The 18,477-nt window shown below is 50.3% G+C and overlaps 1 protein-coding gene across 22 annotated transcripts in view; it reads left to right on the top strand.

The window, feature by feature from the left end:
- DIP2A (disco interacting protein 2 homolog A) overlaps positions 1–18,477 on the top strand; it is a 123,714-nt gene that overhangs the window by 83,165 nt on the left and 22,072 nt on the right. For 20 of the 22 annotated variants that reach the window (XR_005062772.2, XR_005062774.2, XR_005062773.2 and 17 more), the window contains 9 exons: positions 1,362–1,426; positions 1,649–1,742; positions 2,874–2,993; positions 4,552–4,666; positions 6,148–6,287; positions 8,520–8,656; positions 9,141–9,221; positions 9,601–9,728; positions 11,867–11,981. Coding sequence is in view for 15 of the 22 variants with exons in the window: in XM_073231178.1 (XP_073087279.1) it covers positions 1,362–1,426; positions 1,649–1,742; positions 2,874–2,993; positions 4,552–4,666; positions 6,148–6,287; positions 8,520–8,656; positions 9,141–9,221; positions 9,601–9,728; positions 11,867–11,981 (995 nt within the window). In the remaining 7 variants the exon portion in view is untranslated. The remainder of the gene's footprint in view (positions 1–1,361; positions 1,427–1,648; positions 1,743–2,873; positions 2,994–4,551; positions 4,667–6,147; positions 6,288–8,519; positions 8,657–9,140; positions 9,222–9,600; positions 9,729–11,866; positions 11,982–18,477) is intronic. The other 2 variants (XR_005062779.2, XR_005062780.2) reach the window with 1 other exon arrangement.

Raw genomic sequence — 18,477 nt, 5'->3', positions numbered from 1 at the left:
CAGGACCTGCCCTCTGGTCCAGGCTGGGCCTCCTTGTGCCCGTGTTGGATGAGTACTATCAAGTCACCCAGGCAACCCTTCTCAGGGTTCTTTTCAATAAATTCACATGTGTTGATTTGATGGAATGTGAAATATATCTACCAGCAGTTCATCTATGCCCAGTGGGTTGGTTCAGTCTCTGACATAGCTGAGGGGCAGTGTATTTTGCATTAAAAACATGGCACATACATTAATCAGGACACACTTTCATATTGCTGTTTTCTGTGACTGTGGTTTTGGCTTAAGCTGTCATGCATGCAGATGTACAAATGGAATCTTTATGGTCATACATTATCTCTTGGAAACTTACAGTTGGCCTCCCATTTACTTTTAAAAATCAGATATTTATTTTTAAAACTACAAAAATGGATACATGACAGTTTTCTTATTGCAATACTGGAATTGAATAAACTAGAAAGCAAATTGAATAGTATGTTTAAATATCTAAAATGTGGGTGTTTAAAAAGAAAGGGTAGCTGAAGGCACACTTCAGTGGCAATTTGGAAAAGGATTTCACATGGTTCAAGGGCCTGAACAGTTTTTAAGAAATTAGATTAAACCAAGTCCCATGATTTCCTTTCTCTTTGGATCCAGTGGTAATCTTGAACCTGTGGGCCATGGTTAGGGCCCTTTGGCTATCAAAGGGGTTATGTGCACAGTATCTCACTTGAAATGTACCAGGGCTTCCTGGCACACAAGCCAGACTTCTTACTGGGTGTCCTGCGCAGTGTGCCAGCCACTGTGGCCTTGGGAGGGGCCAGATTTGCTCAGAGCCCCAGGCTCTGCCGTCTGCCCTGCGCAGCTTGGAGCCAGGTCCCACAGAGGACAGGGCTGGGTGCTCAGCACACAGCAAGGCCAGGCTGCCCCGGGACTCCCACCCACTCCCGACCCTGCAGCACACCAGCGTCATCCTCTGGAAGAGAAAATGGGCAGGAGAGAAGCAGGGTCCTGAAGGGCAGTGCCCAGGCACAGGTGGTGCTGCCTGAAGCTGCTGGACGCCAGCCTTGGGGCGACGGATGGGGGGCCGGGAGAGCCGAGAGGCCAGGACCCAGGGGCTCCTGGCCCCACATCTGGCTGAAACACGAGCCGGCTCGCCGGGCCTCGTCAAACCTGGCGTCAGCACAGTTCTCTGCTCGATTCAAAGTCATGTGGCCTCTTTTATGTCTATGTGATTCTGAACTGATAGACCCAAACAATTGATTGGTGCATGGTATTGGAAATGCTATACGTGGATGATGTACTCATCTCAGAGTTGCTATAAAAATTCATGTGACTTGCGAAAAGGGTCACTCAGCGGTTTAACCATCTTTGTCCACTTTCAGCTGAAACGTTAACGAATGTGCTGGATTTCAAAAGGGACGCTGGTCTGTGGCATGGAGTGTTCACAGTGAGTGTTGCGTGCTAAACAGTCTGACTGTTGGAGCGAGGGGTTTCTGATGTCTCAGATCAGTAGACGACAGCAGGCCCTTGGAGGTGGTGGGATTGGCCTTACCTGAACCAGGAGAGCCTGTGAGAGCAATGCAGACACCTGTGCCTTTCCTGGCCGGGCTCGTTCTCTGTTCTCTGGCCTCTGGGTGAGGCCTGCCCTGAGCACTGGTGTTTCTTCCAGAGCGTCCTGAACAGGATGCATGTGATCAGCATCCCGTACGCACTAATGAAGGTGAACCCACTCTCCTGGATTCAGAAAGTGTGCTCGTATAAAGGTACCAGGAAGTAGCATCCTCACTTGATTCGTCCTTCATTAAAGGGGGCTCTTTGAATTTATCTTTGTTGATTAAGAAAAAAACAGGCCAGCATGCAGAGCTGCACAGGGGACTGAGGAACCCTGCAGTCTGTGTGTGACACGTCCATGTGGTCCTGAGAAGGATACCGGCCACAGGCTGTCGCGAGGCCTCACCGTGTGTGCAAGGCCTGGTAGGTGAGGGCTGCTCAGTGACGGCTTTTTTCTGCAAGGACCATTGGCTCCTTGATTTATAGTCTTGATACTTCCATCCACTTGCATCAGTTCTCCTGATTCTTAGTGTTTGGGGTGGTTCTCATTTGAAGGACGGGCTTTTCCCATCCCACCAGTAGCAGATCTGTTGATGCAAATGAGCAGCCTGGACACAGAGCCCTCCCACCCTGCCCCCTACCTTTTTCCCATGCGTCCTGAGGGACCACACCTGCATGGGCCTGTGGAGCTCCAGGGCACCTTCACTAACTCCTGTCCCCGTTAACTGTCCCAGGCTCCTGTCCTGACTGGTCTACCTTCGCTGATACTAGTTAGTGCCAGCTCTTGGGTGCGGGCATGGAGCGTGTGCTCTGCTGCTGTTGTCAGAGTGACCTTGCAGTGGTAGCTGTCTCTGTTTATCCCATTTTATGGAGGAAAACTGAAGCCTGTGGGAGACTTGGCAGGTGCCACACACTAGTCAAGGCACAGCTGACGCCATTCGTTTATGCCCTGGGGTCCTCCCAGCACATCTCACATCCCGGAGGCTTCCTGCACACAGCAGGCCCGGCCACACCGTGGTGTGATTAGCAGCTTGGGGAGGGACAGTAGGAGACAGAAGAAGCAGATATGGATGGAGCTTCCCAGAGAAAGTTAAAGTTGAGAAAGGACCTGCATTTACTGCATCAACATAAGGCCTCAGGGTTGTTTGTTAGGTAAGACAGGTCAGGGTATGTGAAGCTGCCCATGAGACATGCTGCAGAGAGCCTGGGGCCTGGAACACAGGTCTGCATGCATCTGCCCTCGTGCGTGCACCGCGTGTTGGGTGCAGTACCACACATGTCTGCAAGGTGTGAAGGTGCTGCCTTGCCGTGACCTGGGCCGTATCTGTGCCCCTCCCCTGCAGCCCGGGCCGCACTGGTGAAGTCCCGTGACATGCACTGGTCTCTCCTGGCTCAGCGAGGTCAGAGGGATGTCAGCCTCAGCTCCCTGCGCATGCTGATTGTGGCCGACGGAGCTAACCCATGTGAGTAAGGCCGTCTGATTAAGGGCTCCACAAGCCAAACTCGCTAGAGGACTGAGCCGGAGATGGAGCATGGCCAGAAACGGCACCATAGTCGTGTGACTATAAGTGACCTAAAGGTTCTGTAGCAGATCGTCTCTTGCTAGTGACCCATTGGCATATCCCATGCATGTGCATTAGGGCCCTGAATTTAAAAGTGATTTTAACACAGTTGGTCAAGGTACATGCTTGGATGAGTCGTCTTTGTTAAGAAGTGCCCAGAATGTAGATGTGGGCTGGGAGCCTTGTCTGAGCCTCCCTCTGTCTGGCCTTGTACCCTCACCTCACTGGCTCAGTTGCTGGTGTGCCTGGCCAGCCCCGTTGTCCCGGCAGAAGGTCCCAGGCATGCTGTGCACACCCCAGCGTCTGGCGGGGCCTGAGTGTGGCTGCTGACTGGGGTCGTCCTCTGGGGAGCCTCACTGACCCTTGGTGGGGCTTCCTGTGCAGCACAAAGCCACTGAGTGGGAGTTTTTTGTTGGCTTAGCAACTGTGATTCACTGTGTGCATTGAAACTCCCCCAGACCACAGGCTGGCCTTCCATCCAGTCCCGTCCAGTGTGGCCCTGACACCCATGCCCCCTAGGTTCCTGTCATTAAAGCCCCCTGTTCCCTTCCTCCAAGTGGGGCCCCAGGACCCTGCCCTGGAAACCCCAGGGTGGCCCTCACATTGCATCCCCACCCTGCCCCAAGCCCAGCTGACCCGGTCGGATGGCCACGGCCCTGTGGCTTCCCCTGGTGACTCTGGCCTTGCTTGCCTGTGCTCCTTGCCCCTCACTGAGGTCCCCCTCCCAGCTGCGAGGCTTTGCCACCAGGATGTCCCTCGGGCCAGCCCCCCAAGGCCTCTGCTCCCCACCTCTCCTCATCCCTGCCAGTCCCTGTGACACTGAGGTGTCACATTGCCTCGTCCCCTGCTGTCTGCCAGTGGCTGGTGTGAGGCTGGGCACAATGGCACCTGTGAGTGGCTCCTTCTGGCCTCGGGCCCTGCTGGGGCCTCAGGCCTGAGGTCCGTGGTGCAGTCCCGAGTGGGCAGTGCCCAGCCTCTTGGGGGCCATCTTCATGTCCATGATACCCCAACTGTGGCCAGGGGGAGGCTGGGACAGCTGGGGACAGAGTGTGGGTGGCCCCTGCAGGGGAGTCGTGGCAGGGTCGGCAGCTCCGTGGGGTGCTCGCACATCCCTGATGACGTGAGAGCCTCGGGCACCTCCTGCTGGCTGGACCTAGGAGGGGTGGTCCACGCTGCGGCCGGCTGGCTGTGAGCCAGGACAGAAGCAGGCTTCCTCTGAGGCATTCCCCTCACTTACAGTGTTTTGAAAATATATCATCTTTTTCATGGAGATGGCCCCTGGTCCATAAGGCTATTGCCTCCCTGTGTTGTGACAGGGCTCTGCACGCTGATGGTTTAAAAGTGAGATGATAGGAGGGTTGGCACGTGCAGCCTCCAGGGCCTGTGGGCCCAGCATTCGGCAGCTGAGGCCCGCCCCTGCCAGCCTCCCGTTACCCCTTTGTCCTGCTGTCCCATGCAGGGTCCATATCCTCCTGTGACGCGTTCCTCAACGTCTTCCAGTCCAGAGGGCTGAGGCCGGAGGTCATCTGCCCCTGTGCCAGTTCTCCTGAGGCGCTGACAGTTGCCATTCGCAGGTAACTTAACTACTTGCTGTGTCTGGTGGATGCGTAATTCTTCACTCTTAACGCTGAAGTCCACAGATGTAGTATCAACTTGACGCATTTGTTCTGAGCAGTAGAAGTCATGAAGTGGAGCCTGACCCCATTCCAGCCTCGCAGGAGTGTTTGTGTAGTACTGGGGTGGCCCCTGGCCGTGCTCCTCAGCCCTTGCTGGCCATGTGCCCCATGTGAGCCTGGGTGTGCACTGCGAATTGTGTTGCAACTTCTGGGACCATGATCTCTGGTTCCTCAGGCACGTGGGCTTGCTCTCTGAGTGCTGCTCGTCCAGGAAGCCCTCGCCGTCTTGTCTTCAGCCGTAGCAGAAGCTACAGCCCAGGTGTTCTTCCCTGTCCCAGGTGGGGTGGCCAGTACCCACAGGGCCCCACTGCCATGGATGGGGTCTGCCCTTGGGACACTGCTCTTCCTGGAGAGGCTCCCTGGCCTGGGGCCCAGCACCCCGCAGCCCCAGCAGCTCTTGTGGCCGCCTCACCTGGGTGTTGGGAGCCCCAGAAAAGAAAGGCTCCTGGTCTCCCTGTGCTCCCCGACACCCCGTGCCCTCCCCAGACCACCACAGGGGCATATCCCAGCTCTTTCCTGCCTGGGTCATCTCTTGCCTGTCTCGGGGGCCTTGTCAACAGCCGCCCCTGAGCGCCGCCCCGGGACAGGGCCATGTGCTTGCAGGTCAGGGTGTCCTCGGTGCTGACCTTCTACCTCATCTCAACTGTTAGAAAATTAGTCTCAGTTGTGATCTTGTATTATGTTCATATAATTACAAATGGTATATGCTTTCATATATGCAAGTATTAATCCAAAATTTTAAATAACTTAGCATTAAGAAATAGCATCTTTGTCCTTCACAAACCATAAATATTTATTCCTTTGCTCTATGTGATGTTTTGACCCTTCCCTTCCTGGAGACGACACTGTCCTTCGTTTCTGTGTCCCAGTTACCACCGTGTAACCAATCTCTCCCAGACTTGGGTCTCGAACAGCAGCAGTGATTTTTATCCTCCTTTCTTTCTGTGGTCAGGAGCTGGGGGGGCTCCGCTAGGTGGTTCTGGTGCGCAGCCGTATGGTCTCTGGACTGGATCAGGCAAGGGCTGCCAGGCATTTCTTCCTGTGCACAGCCCCAGGGCCTCTCCTCTGGGTCTTTCGGAGTGTCCTGGCCTGGGCTTCTGCATGGCATGTCATTCTGCATACCTGGCTGCCCAGGGCTCCAGGTGAGCCTACAGGACAGGCAGGTAGAAGCCAAGTGCCCTTTCATGACCCCCTGGAAGTCCAATACCATGTCCTCTGTCTTCTGTCGGGTGAGGCCGTGTGTGGTGTCCTTAGGAACATGCCTGCCACTCACAAGCCTGCAGACCCAAGCAGAGCAGTGGCTCGTCCTGCACACGGGGCCGTGGGTGCCTCCTCCTGCAGACTCGGTCTCCTTGCCAGCTTGCCTGACTTATCTGCAGGCCGCCTGACCTGGGAGGACCTCCTCCAAGAAAAGCTGTCCTGTCAATGAACGGCCTCAGTCACGGCGTAATCAGAGTGGATACTGAAGAAAAGCTGTCGGTCCTGACAGTTCAGGACGTGGGTCAGGTGATGCCCGGAGGTAAGGGATGGGACCTGAAGGAGTCTCGTCCTGATGAGAGTCGGGGGCACTCCAGGCTTTTCTGGTTCTGGAAGCACACAAGTTAAAGGGTCCTTAAAAATGGTTTTCCGTGTAAATTAAGATTTAAATTTGTGACATATTTTTTCAGCTTTTGCCCCTATTTGTATTGAGTTTAAAGCAGAGCTGAAATACAAGGGTTAAAGACCTGTGACCTGGAAAATGGTGGCAGTGCTCTCCCTTCCCGCCTCACTGTGCCCATGCCTCACATGTGTCGAGGCGTCTACCCTCACAGGTGTCTGTACATAGTTTGATGACAGGTCGTTTCTGGGAGTCACGACAGGTGCATGTTAACATTAGAAGCACAACTTTAAAGGCTTCAGGGGATTCCTCTGCACTGTAGAAAGGGCCACGGGCCACCCTGTGCATCAGGCCCAGGGGCCTGAATGTCATGTGAGTAGTTGGGGGTCTCCCTGCCAGCCCTGCGGCAGTGCTGCGACGAGTGGGCGATGGAGCAGTCTTCCCACAAACACTCCACAGAGTGACACCAGGTAGAGGTTCTCTGAGAACCACCAGGGCATCCAGGGTCACCCCTCCCCTCAGCGTAGTGACCCCACAGCTGCCACAGCTTCCCTCCTCACCATGCTCCCCTTCTGGGGCCCCCTGGCAGCTGTCTGATGCACCCTGGTGGCTTCCAGAGGCAGCTTCCCATCTGAGTCGGTCACCCTGCTCCCAAGCCTCCCTGACTGTGGCGAGACGGCAGGGACTGCAGGCTGCCCTGGGTCCCGCCTTGTGTGGGCGGCTCTGCCTTCCAGGCGTGGCCTTGTTGACAGGACATGCCTGGAGTGGGGCCTCAAGAACAAGACTGGACATCTAAATTTTAAGTAGCAATAGCAATTATATTTTTTTCCTATAGTTCTACCAAAAATGAGGAACCATTGGTGCTATAGTATTCTTCAATGTGAGGACAAAACATTTTTACAAAGAATAAAGAATAGTCTTATTTTTAGTTGTTATGAGGAGGGCACATGTGACTCTTTAAAAGATTGGCACAATATTGAGTAAGTGAAAACATAAGGTACTGTCACGGTCATGCTCATTTTCTTTCATTAGTAAAACAGGGACCAGGATCGACTGTGTGTGTGTGTGTGTGTGTGTTCCCAAAGCATGCCCCCGAGATGTGCGTGTGTGCACGGGGCCCCCCCGGTGTGTGCGTGTGCACAGTGCACTCCCCTCAGGTGGGCGTGTGTGCACGGTGCTTCCCTAGGTGGGTACCTGTTAGCCGGAGCAGTCGCAGATGTGATGGCCTTGGTGAGGGCTGATGCTGTATGTTTTCACCAGATGGACAACCTTCCACTGTTGTAGTCCCACAGTTTGCATTTACCATGATATGAAGTGGGTTTGTGGACTTCTGTGCCTCTTTGTGATTTAAATCAGGTCTGACATTGTTGTAAATGCATGTGGTGAGTGTCTAGGTGTGAGTCGAGTGCCACCTGCATGGTCAGCACACCACCCACTTTAGTTGAACATGACCAGCATTCCCTCTGCTGAGGGTTTGATGATTTGTGAATACACAGGAAGGAAGGAGGGACTGCTCCTCCACCCTGCCCCCTGGCTCACTGTCTCTGGCAATAGTATGTTAGAGGAAACTCAAGAACAGGTTAAGGAAGGACTGTGTCTAGGTGGCCAAAGGTTATAATTTCATCACTGAGAGACCTAGTTTTATTTAATGAGCTCACATTCTAGTGTGTGTTTCACACTGCTGCCAGGACTATTCCTGTATGCCTGCTCTGTGGCAGGTCTGGTTGGCCTGCGGCTGCAGTGAGCAGTCAGGCCACGTCCCCAGTGCCCAGGGGCAGGCAACAGGCCAAGCGTCAGGTGGGAGGCCACTTTGGGAGGACGGACCAGCGGCACAGGAGCAGGAACCAGCCTCCAAAGCAGATGGGCGGGAGGCAGGCGGCCCAGCCAGTATCTCACGCAGGTTCAGGAGGGTGATGTGGGAGGAGGAGTCAGCACCCACGTGTCAGAGAGTGAACGGTCTGTTGTCAGGCCCATTACATGAAGGGTGCACTGTGCTTCTCATCGGCTCACATTGCTTATACACTACAGTGAGATAGAAAGGCTGCTGCCTGGGCGGAGTGCATGTAATATCATAAAACTCATTAGGGGTGTTTTGTTTCCCTAACTACAAATGTATTTTTCATTTATGATTTTGAGGGTATTTTCTCTTTTTAGCTAATGTATGTGTAGTGAAGGTAGAAGGTACCCCTTATCTTTGTAAAACTGATGAAGTTGGAGAAATATGTGTCAATTCCATCGCAACTGGTGCAGCATACTATGGACTGCCTGGAATCACAAAGAACATCTTTGAGGTTCGTGCTTTCCCTGACCTTTGTGTTGAGATTCAGCTCCACAAGTGCAGTGCAGCAGTGGGCTGGACGCACCCGGTGAGCACAGCCCTTGGGCAGGCCGACCTCCTAGGTGCCCACTCTTATAGGGTCTGCAGCCCTGATGGGAGGTGAGGTAGCCCATGGAAGCCAACGCCCTGCATGCTTGAGTTGGTGGATTGCCAGGATAAGCCCAGTGAGGGCCCATTCTAGGCCAGGCACTGGGAACACAGACATAAGGAGAGAAGGAAGGGCACAGGCCTCAGGAAGACCCTCCTGGGTGTGGGAGCCCAAGATGGGTCTTGTCAGCTAGCAGAGGCCCTTGGGCAGTGTCTGTCCTCCAGGGAACCACACCCTGCATGGCTGGCAACATGCGTGTTGGCCTCTCCTGCCTGCTTACTCGGTCTTATCAACCAGTCGATTCTTATCTGTGGACCGTGGCCTGACTGTTCCCCTCTGCTCTGTGCAGACCGTCCCGGTCACAGCAGAAGGAGTGCCCGTCTCCGACAGGTCCTTCACCAGGACAGGGCTGCTGGGCTTCATTGGGCCTGTGAGTATGTCCTGCTGCCAGTACCAGAGCCTCTAGATGGGCTTGTGATTCAGGGGAGGGGCTGCTGCCCTACGGCAGCACTGTGAGCCCAGAGCGTCACTGGAACTGTGTCAGGGAGCCCTGACGGTGGCCCGGCAGCATTCCGATTACTTATCACCCACCTCTGACCTTCCTCTGGCTTCTCCATGGACACCCTCTCGCCCACCCCAGCCCACCTGTGGGCTGTGGGACCCTTCCTCCCACAGTTTCCCTGTGTCTGTGGGCATGTGGACCCTGTCTGGGAGCTGCTCAGCTTCCGTGTGCTGTCTGCTCCTTGTGGCAGGGCGAACCCACGGGCCTGCCTGCCTGTCTGATCCCTGACCAGTGTCCTCGCCTGCAGGATGACCTGGTCTTTGTCGTGGGCAAGCTGGATGGGCTGATGGTGGTCGGAGTTCGCAGGCACAACGCGGATGACATTGTGGCCACTGCACTGGCTGTGGAGCCCATGAAGTTTGTCTACAGAGGCAGGTGATGCGCTGGGGGCCCTGTGCTGTGGCTTTAGGTCCCTTCCCCCTGAAAGTTCCAGAATCTTACTGCTCACCAGAAAAACTGCACAGAGAGGACGACATTTGCTCCTTGGACCCTGGAGTTGTGTCCTTGCCACCTGCAGCTCTTAAAGAGGATGGGTGCAGATGTGCATTTGGGCAGAGGGACCAGGGACAGACAGCCACAGGGCACAATGTGTGACAGCGCCGGGGTCAGCTTCCTAGTAGCCGCAGGCATGCAAGCTGAAGCAGAAGTACCACTTCTCTGAAATCACTGAAGGCTGAGTCTCTTTTCTGCTGAGGTCTAGCAAGACGCGCAGGGTACACCGCCTTGCTCCTGTTATAGGAACCATCAGCTTCCCAGGTGCGTTGGGCAAACGCTCTGAAGAGTCTTGTTTCCGTCAAGCAGACTCTGGCCGGGGCCCCGGGTGGCTTGGGGTGAGGAGGGAGGTCCTCTCTGGCCCCTTCGGCTCCTGAGCAGTTTTTCCTGGAGGAAGTGACCCCTTGTCCTCATTGGCCTACTCAGTGGACTGCATTTTTAAGTTCATTTTCCTCAAAGGCTGATTTTGTTAATCAAACTAGGGTCTGGACAGACTGTGCCTTTGAATACCTTAAACCATTAGGGGATTCTGCTGAGCGGAGGGTCCGCAAGGGCTGCTGACCCTTTCCCCAGGTCAGGGGGACAGGGAGCTGCCCGGGAGAAGCCAGCGGGGCAGGCCCGTGGGGGCATGCAGCCTGGCATGCTCAGGACAGCATGATGTACTCTCAGCAGAATCGGGGACACTGTAGTACCGGTGCCAACAGGGATGAATATCAGGGTGGCCCACACCACTTCAGGGATGGGCCAGGGAGACCACCTCCTCTCATGGCCACTGGCACCTGGTGAGGCAGCGCCGGCCTGAGTGAGGGGCAGGGGGATGGGCTGCATCTGCAGGTGGACAGGGTGGCCTGCCCGTCCCCACCAGGGAAGAGCTTGAGGACCGCAGTGCCTCAAAACAGAAACAGCTGATGGAGGGAGCATGTGCCTCCGGGAGAGAATGTCAGAGTATTGGCAGCATGAAGTGAGGTCAGGAAATCATGACAGAATGGTTGTTTAGACAAAGGACACAAGGGATGAATGAAGAGAATACATGCAGTACAGCACCGCCGAGCCAATCAGAGGCAAAGAGATAGAAAGTGGAAAAGAAAAGGGATGAGGAGAGAGGAAGAGCGGGCACGGATAGCACCCTCAGAGGGGCACCCCTCAGACCTGGGGCTAGGGTCTCCAGCCTTAAGGAGAGTCCACAGGGCGTGTTTGGCAGTGCCTCTGGGCGAGAGGAGCCCAGCCAGTGCACCACGCCTGCCGGCACTGGGGCCAGGGCATGGGCAGGACAGCGCAGTGTGCTTCTAAGTTCTTAAAAGGAGCTTTAAACTTAGATGTTATGTTCATCTGAGGTGTCACCTACTTGGGCAGTTGTAATAAAAATATTCTTGGGTTTGAAATTTCAGAAGTTTTGTCACAAAAGGATTCAGGAAATGCTGCAAAATGTATAAAAGTAAGGAGAATACTGGGTAAAGGTTTGTTATGTAGAAGAGTGTGTGTGCGTGCACCGGCCATGGCCAAGCACAGAAGGTGCATCCCTAATGGCCCAGAATTAGAATGGTAGCTTGATGGGACACCGGCTGCTTTTCTCATAAGGGAAGAAGATACTGACTCAAAACAAAGGCAGTACAGAGAAAAGGAAAGACGTTGAAATTCTGAAGAAATTAAGATTGTAGGAGAAACAAGTCCAATCTTATCAATCACAATAAAATGAATAGATTAACTATTTAGAGATTTAATCAGTTGGATAAAAAATTAGAACGTTTGGACAAAGATGTCTGCACAAAGAAACGTATTGTGTGTCTTAACATTATTGTAAGGGAATTTTTCTTTTAAGATGTGTGCCTGGTTGTTCTGTTCTGCATGCTGATTTAGTGAATCGAAGCGCTGTGTTAAAGTAAGGTTAGCAACTGGTTGCTTTTAAATACCCAACAAGCAGCCACGGTCAGAGGCTTTCAACACCAGCACTCGTGCGTTTTCCACTTGAGTGAGAGGCTGTTCTTTGCTGGGTGGTCACTTTTGTCCTCGCCTGCTCCCAGGATCACTGTGTTCTCTGTGACGGTGCTGCACGATGACCGGATTGTCCTTGTGGCCGAGCAGCGCCCCGACACGTCCGAGGAGGACAGCTTTCACTGGATGGGCCGCGTGCTACAGGTGGGCACAGGGCCTGCTGCTTTTCCCACCTGTCTGTCCTGTGTGGCTTGGGCATGTCCAAGTGTATGGGTGTCTCCATTCCATTGCTGCAGAGCCCACTTCCCGCCCGGTCTCTGGCTTGGTTTCTGAAGCACTTTCACTTTTTTCTAACCGTGCTGAGCAGGCCAGATGTCTACTTGCCCAAGTTTGAACACAGGCCAAGTTGCTAAGAGTCATGCCTTCCAGGACCCCTCCTTCCCCCTGTGCTGCCTGCACACACAGTGGGCTCTGTAAGTGCAAAGGAACAGTATTTTGAACTGTACTGCTGCACAGGGGTAGTGTGTCCTTGTTATTTTACCAGTCAGAATGATTTAAAAGAAAACTGTCATTTAGGTTTGGAGCAGGCCAACACCCCAGCATGTCTGCTGAAAATGAGAGTGTATGCATCTCTGTTCTGTGGTTTTCCTAGCATTTTATTATGAGAATTTAAACCTACAGCAAAGTGGAAATAACTGCACAGTGAATGACCAGTGCCCAGTCCCTGGGTTCTGCAGTGGTGGACACTCTGTCACACTTGAGTGTTGCATAGCTGCCCCTCTGCCCATGCACAGGGCATGCTGTGTGGGCGGGCACTGCGCCTTCCAGCCCCTCGACGCCTTCACATTCCTGCCTTTATGTACTGAACTAGAGCTAAACATACTGTGTTTGGGGGTGGGGGAGGGAGTAAAATAGACATTTAAATGAAGTACACAAATCTTAAGAGTACCATTCACTGAAGGTATTTTTAGTCTATTATATTGAATATAATTTGCATGTTGTATATTGAGCCCATTTTTAAGTGTACAGGTTCGTGAGTTTTACAGGTGAGTGCCCCCAGGTAACTGCGGCACCATGATAATAAAGGCCCAAAACATCCCTGTCTCCCAGCATCCTCTGTTGTCAGTTCCCAGCCCAGCCCAGGGAACCACTGCCTTTTTTTATTTTTATCATTAATGTACAATTACATGAGCAACATTATGGATACTAGACTTCCCCCCACCCCCATTATCAAGTCCCCCCCACAAACCCCATTACAGTCACTGTCCATCAGCATAGTAAGATGCTATAGAGTCACTACTTGTCTTCTCTGTGTTGTACAGCCCTCCCCGTGCCACCCCCACACACATTATGTCTGCTAATAGTAATGCCCCTTTTCGCCCTTTACGCCTCCCTTCCCTCCCATCCTCCCCAGTCCCTTTCCCTTTGGTAACTGTTAGTCCATTCTTGGGTTCTGTGAGTCTGTTGCTGTTTTGTTCCTTCAGTTTTTCTTTGTTCTTATACTCCACAGATGAGTGAAATCATTTGGTACTTGTCTTTCTCCACCTGGCTTATTTCACTGAGCATAATACTCTCTAGCTCCATCCATGTTGTTGCAAATGGTAGGATTTGTTTTCTTCTTATGGCTGAATAATATTTCATAGTGTATATGTACCACACCTTTATCCATTCATCTACTGATGGACACTTAGGCTGCTTCCGTTTTCTTGGCTATTGTAAATAGTGCTGCAGTAAACATAGGGATGCTTATGTCTTTTTCAAACTGGGCTCCTGCATTCTTAGGATAAATTCCTAGGAGTGGAATTACTGGGTCAAATGGTATTTCTATTTTTAGTTTTTTGAGGAACGTCCATATTGCTTTCCACAATGGTTGAACTAGTTTACATTCCCACCAGCAGTGTAGGAGGGTTTGCCTTTCTCCACAACCTCGCCAACATTTGTTGTTTGTCTGTTAGATGGTGGCCATCCTAACTGATGTGAGGTGATATCTCATTGTGGTTTTAATTTGCATTTATCTGGTGATTAGCGATGTGGAGCATCTTTTCATGTGCCTGTTGGCCATCTGAATTTCTTCTTTGGAGAACTGTCTGTGTAGCTCCTCTGCCCATTTTTTAATTGGATTATTTGCTTTTTGTTTGTTGAGGTGCATGAGCTCTTTATATATTTTGGATCTCAACCCCTTATTAGATATGTCATTTATGAATATATTCTCCCATACTGTAGGATACCTTTTTGTTCTACTGATGGTGTCCTTTGCTGTACAGAAGCTTTTTGGTTTGATGTAGTCCCACATGTTGATTTTTGCTTTTGTTTCCCATGCCCGGGGAAGAAGTTACTCATGTTTATGTCTAAGAGATTTTTGCCTGTGTTTTTTTCTAAGAGTTTTATGGTTTCATGGCTTACATTCAGGTCTTTGTTCCATTTCAAGTTTACTTTTGTGTATGGGGTTAGACAGTGATCCAGTTTCATTCTCTTACATGTAGCTGTCCAGTTTTGCCAACACCAACTGTTGAAGAGGCTGTCATTTCCTCATTGTATGGCCAAGGCTCCTTTATTGTATATTAATTAACCATATATGTTTGGGGTTAATATCTGGAGTCTCTATTCTGTTCCACTGTTCTGTGCATCTGTTCTTGTGCCGGTACCAAATTGTCTTTATTACTGTGGCTTTGTAGTAGAGTTTGAAGTTGGGGAGCAAGATCCCCCCTGCTTTATTCTTCCTTCTCAGGATCGCTTTGGCTATTCGGGGTCTTTTGTGGTTCCATATGAATTTTAGGGAACCACTGCTTTTTGTCCCTACGGAAGAGATTTCCCTTGTGTGAGCAACACAGCAGTGCAGTTGCCCGGCACATGCTCCCTGTCTGGCTGCTTTCCCACAGCGTGTTCCCAAAGCTCCTCGTGGTAAGGTATAGGTCAGTGTGTTGCTTTGCTTATCCAGTCACATCTCAATGGACATTTGGGTTGTTAATTTTTGGCTGTTATGAATAAAGTTGCTACCAACAATAGTGTACAAATCTTTGGGTGAATTTAACTTTTGGCAGCTATTTAGAGAGCCTTTCTAAATAGCTCTCTAAATAGCTCCCGAAACCCCCAGGTCAGTTCGGGAGTGTGTCCAGCCCCCAGCCACCTAAGAAAGGAAACTTGCATGAGACAAGCATCAGGGAGACCCAGGACCCCAAGCTTCAGAGTACTGTTGTTCCACTGATAATTCACAACATTCGTTTTTAATAAAAATGGTGATGTGTTGTCATGGAGTATTTCTGATATCCCGAGCATGAAAAGAAGAGAGCAAGGACCCCGCCACCACTGCCCAGCTTCCATGACTCACGGCCTCTCAGGGACCCCCTTTCCTTACTCCCCCCTTTCAGGGGGGCTTTTATTCACATTGTCTCACCAGTGAAGATTTTAGTATTCGTTTCTTCTAAACAGAAACACCATTATCACATCTGAGAAAGTAATGATAATTTTTTTTTAAATTGAGATGTAAATGGCACATGACATTAGATTCAGGTGTATAACAGGATGTGACGTGTGTGTTGTGAAATGACCACAGGGAGTCGAGTTAATGTCCATCACCATCCATAGTTACGGCTTTCTCCCATGAGGAAGACTTTCAATATCTCTGTTAACAGCTTTCAAATATGCAGCGTTATTCACTATAGCAACCATGCTGTGCACACATCCTCAGGACTTACGTCTTTGTTACTGGGAGTTTGTACCTTTTGACCCCCTTCGCCCATCTCACCCAGCCTACACGCCCTGTCTCCAGCAACCACCAGCTTACCTGTGAGCTCAGTTCTTTGTAGATTCCACATATGAGTGAGGCCGTATGGCATTTGTCTTTGTCTGGCTTACTGCACTTAGCACAGGGCCGTCAGGAGCCATACGCATTGTTACAACTGGCAGGATTCCTTCTTTTTTACAGCTGAGTAATATTAGATGTATGTGTGTGTATACACATGTATGTATGTGTGTATATGTGTGTGTGTATGCCACAATTTATCTGTTCATCCACTGATGGGCACTTTGGTTGTTTCTGTATACTGGATATGGTAAATAGTACAGTTGACATATAATGTTAGTCTGCAGTGAACATGGTAGAACGGATGTCTTTTTGAGTTAGTGTTTTCATTTTCTTCAGATGAATACCCAGAAGTGGGATTGCTGGGTGTTACAGTATTTCTATGCTTAATTTTTTGAGGAGCCTCCATGCAGTTTTCCATGGTGGTTGCGCCAAATTACATTCCCACCAACAGTGCATGAAGTTCCTTTTTCTCCACATCCTCGCCAACTTATTTTTTATCTTTTTTATAATAACCATTCTGATAGGTGTGAGGTGGTAGCTTTGATTTGCATTTCCCTGATGATCAGTGATGTGGAGCGACTTTTAATGTATCTGTTGGCATCTGTATGTTTTCTTCAGAAAAATGTCTGTTCAGATCCTCTGCCCTTTTTTATTTGGATTGCTTGGCGGTTTTTTGCTACTGAGTTCTATGAGTTCTTTATATATTTTAGATCTTGACCCCTTATCAGGTACATGCTTTCTCCCACTCACTGGGTCGCCTTTTCATTTTATGCTGGTTCCCCTTGCTGTGCAGAGCTGTTTAGTTTGATGTCATCCCACTTCTGTTGCCTCTGCTTTTGGTGTCAGATCCAAACAAAATCATTGCCAAGACTGATATCCAGGAGTTTACCACCCATGTTTCCTTCTATGAGTTTTAATGGTTTCGGGTCTTACATTCAGTCCTAAACACATTTTGAGTTAATTTTTGTGTGTGGTGTGAGATAGTCCAGTTTCAGATCTTTGCATGTGGCTGTCTTTTCCCATTGCCTTTCACTGAAGAGACCATCTGTTCTCCCTGCACTTTCTTGGTCCCTCTGTTGTCAGTTAATTGACACTCATGGATATACTTCTGGGCACTCTGTTGTGTTCTGCTGATCTATGGGGCTGTTTCTGTGCCAGTTCTGTACTGTTGTACATATAGTTCAGTATTGGGGGGCATGAGGCCTCCAGCTTTGCTCTTCTTTCTCAAGGTTGCTTTGGCAGTTTCAGAGCCTTTTTTATGGTTCCATACAAATTTTAGGGTTGTCTGTTCTGTTTCTAAGAAAAATGCCATTGGGATTTTGATAGGGATTGTATTGAATCCATAGATTGTGTTGGATAGAATGTCCATTTTAACAATATTAATTCTTCTAATCCATAAGCATGGAATGTCTTTCCATTTATTTGTGTCTTCAGTTTATTTCATCGGTGCCTAGCCGTTTTCAGAGTACAGGTCTTTCACCTCTGGGTTAAATTTATTTCTAGGTATTTTATTCTTGATGCAATTGTAAATGAGGTTGGTTTCTAAATTTCTCCTGATAGTTCATTATTACTGTATAGAATCAATTGATTTTTGTATACTGATGTATCCTACAACTTTACTGAATTAATTTATTCTGTTTTTTTGGTGGAGTCTTTACTTTTCTCTCCTCCTGGCTTAGCGGTCCTGAGCTCACCAACCTGTGTGAGTTTCACGGTGGTGCTGCTTTGATTCTTTTCCATTGTTAGCCAGAGCAGTTTCAGAAGTTGCTCCTCAAAGAGGGCCATTGCACCCCCCCACCCCGCCCAGTCACCTGGGCCTGGAACAAAGGTCAAGTGGGAAACAAGGTCAAGAACCGACTTCAGAGTGAGGAGCTGGTCTCCTAAAGTCCTCTGAAGGTGACCGCAGAGTCTTGTTTTGTCTGCTTCATTATGAACTGGTGGATTTAAACATATCAGCTGTGACTCCATCTATTAGTTATTTTTATTTCCGGTGGTCAGTTGGACCCTCTTTGGGTTGGCTTCTGAGTCCTTTTGACAGACCCCTGGGATTCTGAGGCCACACTAGAGAACAGAAAGCCCCAGTGCTTGGGGAAGTAGCATATTCCATGTCCTAAACCTGTCAGGCTGAGACCCCGGAGGCCCTGCTGCCTTCCAGGGGAAGTGGAGCTTAGAACGACCATCTACTGGCTTAGTCACTATTTCTGGGCTTTCTCAGCAAACAGAACAGGAAATGACATCTGTTTTAAGATCTGCATCCTGAGTCTATGCTGCTGGTTCCAACTCAGATTCAAGGCCACAGGGTCTTTGCTTAGCCCGTTGCTCCCCTTTCTCCCACACTGAAAGACTGCCATGCTGACGACCCCCGCAGGACTACCCATTCCCCTCAGGCCACCCACACATGCTGCAGTCTCAAATTAAGTTTCTTCCCTACCTCTGAAACGTGAGATTTCCAAGAGCAGCTTAACACTTTTTTTGCAATCTTTTTGCCCATAAGGCATATCCCATTAGGGGTGGACTAATCAGATTGTTGCTTAAAGTCACTTTAAATGGATTTTCTCTGAAGGGCTGTTCCACCAACCTGATTCCAGGTCAGTTGAGTTCATTTGTTTTATTTAACTTTCAGTTGTTAAGGATTGTTTTTTAAGATTTTTTTGTATGTGAAATGTATACACGGTTCCAGAGTCAGGTCTGTAAGTGAGGTCGTTCGAAGAAGTCCAGCCTCCACCCTCTGCTCACTGCCTCTCCTGCAGTTTTAGCGGCTTTTCTCACTCCATTTTTAAATGAAAGCTGCTCCAGACTTAGATACACAGCATGCACACAGTACATACTGCACACACACTGTGTGTGTGTGTGTGTTAAATGATGGAGGACGCACACACGTGTCTCCTTGTTTCC

Source organism: Manis javanica, chromosome 3, assembly GCF_040802235.1.
Source record: "Manis javanica isolate MJ-LG chromosome 3, MJ_LKY, whole genome shotgun sequence".
Classification (NCBI taxonomy): Eukaryota; Metazoa; Chordata; class Mammalia; order Pholidota; family Manidae; genus Manis; species Manis javanica.
This window is presented reverse-complemented; position numbering and strand designations above follow the sequence as displayed.